The sequence below is a fragment of the Lepisma saccharinum genome, chromosome 6 (assembly GCF_977018435.1).
Source record: "Lepisma saccharinum chromosome 6, izLepSacc3.1, whole genome shotgun sequence".
NCBI classification, from domain to species: Eukaryota; Metazoa; Arthropoda; class Insecta; order Zygentoma; family Lepismatidae; genus Lepisma; species Lepisma saccharinum.
In genome coordinates, this window is record NC_139234.1 from 41005125 (window position 1) to 41012751 (window position 7627).

General features: G+C 35.1%; 1 protein-coding gene across 1 annotated transcript; it reads left to right on the plus strand.

Annotated features, from left to right (window-relative positions):
- Positions 1–5194: 5194 nt before the first annotated feature.
- LOC145989054 (zinc finger MYM-type protein 1-like) lies at positions 5195–5947 on the plus strand. Its single transcript, XM_083124352.1, has one exon. The coding sequence runs from the start codon at positions 5195–5197 to the stop codon at positions 5945–5947; it is 753 nt and encodes a 250-aa protein (XP_082980478.1).
- The last annotated feature ends 1680 nt before the right edge of the window (positions 5948–7627 follow it).

Here is a 7627-nt window from a genome sequence, read left to right on the forward strand (position 1 = left end):
ATACATGGCAGCACGCCATATAAAGAAGAGCAGAGTTCATTGTAGAAACTAGGAGCGGAGAAGAGTGATTATATATATTATAGTAAATGCAAAATACATAAAGGAAGAGTATAAAAATTATAGAAGGAGTGGATAAAATGTTGTAAATAGTCAATTAAGATAAATAAGAATATGCTCGTATATGAAACAATTATGAAAGTAAATAAGTGAGCAAATGAATTCATAAATGTATCTCCTTTTTGATCCTAGTGATCAAAATTTGATTTAATACCTCTGACGAGGAGAACATCGTCAGCTTTTGTGTTTGTCCGTCCCTCGGTGGCGCTGTGTCAAATTAGACGCCCCGAAGCACTTACGGTTGCGCTCCTTATTAGACGCACTGGGCTATAGGCAGCGCTTGTTGTTAGCAATCCTGGGCTATTTCCCTTTTGGTCGTTACATAGGATATGGCCCTACTGTCAGTTTAGTCGTCCCTAATCTTTCTACAAGTATAGCTTGTGTCGTTTGTATAATGCCAAAGAAGCGGGGAAAACGAGCGCATACATGTAATAAATGAGATTACGCTTTAAAGGCAAGGACAATAAATTAGAAGAAAGAAAAGAAGAATAAGCCTTTCCCAAAAATAGAAAGAAGAAGAAGCCTTTTCCCTAATCAAAGGTAGAAAAGAAGAAGAAGCCTTTTACCAAAATAGAAAAAGAGGAAGCCTTTTCACTAATCAACGATAGAAAAGAAGAAGAAGCCTTTTCCCAAATCAAAGATAGGAAGGAAGAAGAAGCCTTTTACTAAAATAGAAGGAACAAAAGAAGAAGAAGCCTTTTCCCCAAAATTGTGAGAAGAAAAGAAGAAGATTTCCTTTCAATTATGAATATATTTATAAGAAGAATATAACCGACGTAAATTTGGAAACATATATATATTTCAATGTATATACAAGCTTCGCTATATATTTTCTCTGTATTGTGTACAGTTTTCATAATATAGATCCGCATTTAACTATATCCTCTTGGCTATAAAACACTTTCTTATTTGGAATTCTCGAATAAAGAACCTATCCCCTGAGATTAAGATATTTCTATAGCCGTGGTAAATAACATTTAAGTACGTACCCCCAGGGTCGTAGCATAGTGGCGCCCATAACGTGGAGCTTTACCTTAACTTACCCACGAAAGAGATGTAGCAGAATACAATGTTAGAAGTAACGAATTTGATGAGAATAACTTTGGACGGGTAAGCCTTCTCTCTTTTGTGTAAATTGAATAGAATGAATCTATCAAAAATGGGCAAAGGAGTTAGAAGTAAGGAATTGGATGAGAATAGCTTTGGACTCGCATAGAACCCGCGAAATCCAATGTTCCCTCTAAAACTATAGAAAAATGCAGAAATAATATTTTTCGTTTCTTTCTTTAAATTTTCGCAGCATTCTCTCTTTTGTGGAAATAGGGGAAAGTTTCGAGTCATGAGCTTATGAAAATCTACAACATGCAATATGAGGAAAATTGCATTTTCAAGTGTAGAATCGCAAGTCATATAAACAGTACATTTAAATTCATCGCGACAGGATATAAACAGTGCAGTGAAATGCAAAGGTTGCAATACGCATACTTTTAATAGAAAGCTATAAAAAATTTAAAGAGATAATGAGAGCTCCAGAAAATATCGTTATTGCACCATGTCCATTTACATTACATGAGTTCTTTAGTGCAACACTTGAATTTAAGAACTAATAACTAACTATGTCGTTGGAAGTATTTTACTGGAGTGACATATTATTGCGGAGAGTCTTGCAGTCGATCTTAGTAATAAAATTCAGTATTACCAATTGAAGAGGTTCCACATTTTCTTACTAAAGAGTTACATAAACTTCAGAACGTTGGAAAATACTTGACAAATTGATTCATCATAAGATGTGCATAATACTAAAATAAATGTACATTATAAGTGATATATCATAGAGGTCTCCTTGCATTATTTATAATATGGAAATTTCATGTCCATTGGTTCGTCCACCATATCAAGTAGATATTTTGTTTCTGTGTTTGTTTGATAGAGAGATGGAACTGTAACAGTGGTAGGGGCGGGATAATATTTATTATGTAATTACCATTTTTTACCTTTCGTTTTAAAAGTTGTTCAAAGACAAAAATGATAATCGTAGATCATTTTAACTGGAGTTTGGATTTACCACTTTAGTTTCTCCCTAGTTTATTACTGCTCTCATTTGAAAATTTTGGTTTTCTTATTATTTTGTGAGGGGATGAAGCCCCATCAGCTCCTCGTCTGTGTACGCCAGTGACTTTGTGTGTTGAAAACTCGCAGCTCCACTGGAATGCCATTGTAACGGGGCCGTTACAACCTGGCAACGATGCCAATAAAACACAAGGCGTGAAGTGAAGCGTGTCACACTCGAATGCCATTGTGGAAATAAAAAAATAGGTCAGCAATATGAAGCCTGACATCCGATGACTATCGCATATACCGGGTGAATTACCTAAAATTACCACCGGAAATATTTCGTGAACAACAGTAAATATTGAAAAAATGCTTTCGCAGATACGTATGAGAGGGACTCATGAAATTAATGGTCACAATACATTCAACTACGTAAGGAAGCATGATTTTCAACAGAGACTTAGTTTTTTTTTAATGGAAATCCCATTTTATTTTCAGCTCATTTGAAAGTACGGAAAAATTCATTGTTACATTGTAATACGTCAAGTAGTTCTCAAGTAATTTTAACGTGAAATTGAGCGTGAAGGCGCATCTACACCATGCCTCTCGGCAGAGCCGAGAGTAAATGCCGTCGTGCATACAGCTCGCACGCTTGTGCTGCATTTTGCCTACACTCGCCATAGATAAGTATAATCTCGGCCTTTTCAGAGTTTGAAAATACTATTTTCTCAGCAACAGTTCTGTCGTACGTACACTATCACAAACGTCTCGTTAATCAGTGTACTTTGTTACGCCCTTGCTTTATTTCATAAATTTGGTAAATCAATTTGAAAGAAAGAAAGAATGAAAAATGTATAAGGTGCAAAGTTTAATAGTTGAAAACTTCAAGATTTGTCATGACTATGGCTCGGAAGTTGAAGACCTATAATTTGCCAAAAAAGTACCTAATATAAAGAGACCTAAAAATATCAAAAAAGGACCTAGAAACAGAAAAAAGGACGTATAAATGTGATCCAAATTAATTAATAATTTCAGTCTTAATTACATATTTAATGAATATGTGCGGCACCTCCTTATCTGACTTGAGATCTTTACAGGCGTGTGCTGTCTGGTCGTATACACCGTGCTGAAAGCTTCAAAACAAGAGAAAGTTTCCACTTACAGAGCGACCTTCCAGACAAGGACCTTGTACCGTACCTGCTTCAGTCGTCCAAGAATGTTTTTCTCTCGTTTCAGGGATGGGTTCAAATATATTTATTTATTTCTGTTTTTATTTTTTCTTTACTACAGAAAGGACGTTTAAGAGGTGATGAACTGATGATGATTCGAATTGAGAATGAGCAGTAAAAACGTAGTCGAAAGAAGGTGAAGTCGCAAAAAAAGCCGTTAAGACCTGAAAAAATAGGCTAAAAAAGGACCAATAAGCCAAAAAAAACGCAAAAGCCAAAAAGTACAAATAAAACCCACCTTTTTCTGGCCTACAATGACCCAAAATTAACATATATTATGTTGGGCCTCGTCTTCTGACAATAGGAAAAAAAAATATTTTTCCTCAACTTTCGAGCCCTACTTATGACCCAAACGAGAAGAGTTTATTGTTCCGATGTGCTAAAAAATTATGACGTAAATGAACATTTATGTGTAACTGATGGCGGAATGTTTAAAATTTATACTTTTTAATTAACAAATATTTATTTGTTAACTCAGAAACCTGCAGAACCTTTTAGATGATTTGTCAAAGCTTCCTTATGTACACATTTTATTGTAACCCGCAGTTGTTCGAACGTAATCACTTTCCTAAGCACAATGCACAGTATGCAGAAGAGTAACATGTTTGTTACGATACACGAATGGCGTCAAAGGGGGATATGTATGTTACGACACACGAATCAACTTGTGAGAATGTTTGTTTCAAGCGTCAACTTTACGTTACAATAACTTGAGAACTACTTGACGTATTACAATGGAACAAACGCCATTCTTAATGAATTTTTCCGTACTTTCAAAGGAGCTGAAAATAAAATGGGGTTTCCATAAAAAAACTAAGTATCTGTTGAAAATCGTACTTCCTTACGTAGTTGAACGTATTGTGTCCATTAATTTCATGAGCCCCTCTCATACCTATATATTTGCGTAAGCAGTTTTTCAATATTTATTGTTGTTCGCGAAACATTTCCGGTGGTAATTTTAGGTGACTCACCATGTATAGTAGCTACATGTGCATGTACACAATAGAAATCATTCATTTGCAAAGTAAAAGTATCTCACCTAATTCACTCAAACAAACGTCTAAGTGCACCTTTTTGTCCAATTTGTGGGCAAATGAACTTATCAGGACTGGACTTTCAAAGTGGACTTCGAACCACTGTTCAATGTACGTACCTCCACCAGGAAACGTACCCAATATCCTTTTGTAAAAGAAATTTCCTGGGCGAAGCTCTCACAAGCATAGATATATTTGACCTATAATTATCTTGTTTCGTGTCCATCAGTTAACCACATTGCCCTGTAACCAACAAGTACTGGATTCGATTCCCTGCGTGAACTCATATGAGTGTCTAATAAATCTAATCCCAATTAATATATTTGTGTGAAACTTTGTTTTCTGATTTTACTAATGAAAAAGTATTGTTCCAACATTTTTGTTCATTGTAATATAATGCTGTCAATACTTCTGATAATATTTATTTCTCTCTTTTGCGAAAGGCGCGTACCCCCGTGCCAGTGGCGTCGCTAGGCCCTTTTGGTGGAGTTCAGCCCCCCCAATCCCTCGATAAGCTCCCCAATTTTTACAGTATTTCTAGAAAACATATTTGAACAATTGTTAATGCAGGAACATACCTCTAGATACATATTCTGGGAAATAAGTATTATTGTTGAAGTGTTATTGCTCACAGGTAGGCAGTGCAGAGCACAAAGAGGCCATGATGAAAGTGAAGAAAGTTTCAATCAAGGAAATGTGCGTGAAATTCTGAAGACATTAGGGAAGTTTGATACTGATTTTAGTGTAACATTTAAAAACGTTATGCCAAAGAATGTCACGTATCTTTCTCCAGACTCCCAGAACGTTCTGCTGGAATGTAGTGCAGCTTTGCTGAGAAAAACAATATTAACGGAGGTAAATGAAAGTGGCTATTTTGCAGTTATTGCAGACGATACAAGGGACATAGGTAAGGTTGAACAAATGAGCGTGTGTCTTCGCTATTTTATTTATAAGAAACGTAATGAGAGGTTTTTGTGTTTTTTGAGTGTTAAAGATTTAAGTGCAATTGGACTAAAGGCACGACTTTGTGAAGAGCTGTCTGAATATGATATAGAAAATGCAATATGTGTTGGTCAGGGGTATGATGGTGCCGCTGTTATGAGTGGCCAAAATAGTGGTGTTCAACGGCTATTTAGGGAAGAACATCCCTTTGCACTATATGTTCATTGCTATGCACACAGGTTAAATTTGGTTCTAGTTAACATTTGTACAGATATTCCTGAAGTTGGAAATTTTTTTGATATCCTAAGTGCACGTATACCTACTTTTCTACCATCATCACTGAAAGACCACGTTGTAAATGAAACCCTGGGACACAAAACTGATACCGATAAACCTGCATTCTGCGGACATTTTTACACTATCATTGATCGAATGATAAATGAGCTGAAAAGTCGTTTCAAAGATAAAGCAACTTCCAGTGTTCTGGTTGGAATTCAGCATATGTCACCTTCTTTACTTACAACAAATTTTGACTTGTTTTTGAACCCTAAATTCTTGACTTGGGTTTTGTGACTATTTTCAATTATAAGTGCCGATCCCTGAAATCATGGTTGCAAAAAATTACCTAAATAACTTGACATACACCATAACATCCATAGTACATTTAATGAACGCCATTCCAAAAGAAATGTTTCCGAACTTATGCAGAATGTTGCAAATTGCAGTGACAATTCCTGTGACATCAGCATCGTGTGAGAGGAGTTTTAGCTGTTGGAAGAGAATCAAGACATTTTTCCGTAATAGTATGGGCCAAGACAGACTTTCCTCACTTGCAATACTGGCCATAGAAAAGGAAGAGTGTCATGAATTGTGTGTGGATTGTGTTATTGATAATTTTGCAAGAAATTCGAACCGCAGAGTACAGGTGATACATAAGGACAGTTCACCAGCATTAGAAAAACAGGACAAGAATATCCATCTGTTTTCATAAAAATTAATGCACTAAGTCTATGTTAGTTTTAATTCCTTATGCTTGTTATATATTATATTGTCCTATTAATCACTTTGCTATTTTCAAACTTTAAAAATATGTACAATAGTATTAAGTCATGTATCTGGTTGCAGCCCCCCAACACAGATGGCCTAGCGACGCCACTGCCCGTGCCCCACCAAATCCGCCAATTCTTCTCTAAGCCCCTTCACTGCTCCATATTACTGTCTCAAGAACCTTTACTATCTCAAGTGCTTGATTCACATCGCTCCCCAGAGTGGACAAAAATTATGATTTTTTTTAAAAAAATATACTTTCCTGATTTTTAAAATTTAAATCGGATAATTTTATTTTATTCGATCTTTTTTTTAATTTTTTAAGAAACACTCTTAAAATTCCTTGTATGGTTTTTGGCACTATACATATAGATATATGTTGTCTTTTTTATCGAAAGGCTTTTCTAGTAAACAGGCCTGTAAAATATTTGAAGAGTTTGATTAAAGCAAATTAAAATTATATATACATTTTTCTGTTTCTGATATTGTATATAGGGTCAATCCATATGAAGTCATACAACCTGGTTGCTTGACCATTTTTAAAAAAGTTTATTTTTTGAGTGGTATGAGCCTCATATATTGACAGTTCAAAAGCACTCTTATTTTATTTTTACTATCACCGATTTGAAGATGGCGGGCATTTTTTTATCATGGCGCGCGTCATTTTCTCCATTCGTAAGCATCAGAGGCAACTTTTTTTTCTCAGCTCTGGTAAGTCCTACGACAATGAGACAAAATCTGTGATGTTAAGCACATTATAGGCTACAATTATATTTCTGTGTAATTTTCTAAATATTATTCCTTCATAATAAATTTTAAGGTTAAAATTGTGTATTTTAATCGCTCAAAATGACATTTTCGGACCTTTTTTTGGGGGAGAAGGCAGTTTGTTTGACACTTGAATTTTTTTGTGCAAGTACCTGTGTACCAATAGAGTACGTCAAAATTATTTGAAGCTTGAGACTTTAATATTTGTTTTTCTACAGGGTCATAAACATGTACTTTTTGTTAAAAAATTCCAAGTTCAGGGTTAAATATCTCTGGTGGGCAGTTGTTTAAAAATCTAAAATTTGTACACAATACAGTACTCCATGATAAGTAACTTCAGTAAATATTTTGAGTTTGAGATTCAATTGGTTTAAGAGATACAAAACTCGTGAAAAATTCAACATTTTGCATTAAATATGGCATGTCTAATTTCATTTC

Excerpts from the sequence above, each read along its gene's own strand:
- LOC145989054 (XM_083124352.1), top strand. The coding sequence starts at position 5,195 with ATGCCAAAGAATGTCACGTATCTTTCTCCAGACTCCCAGAACGTTCTG.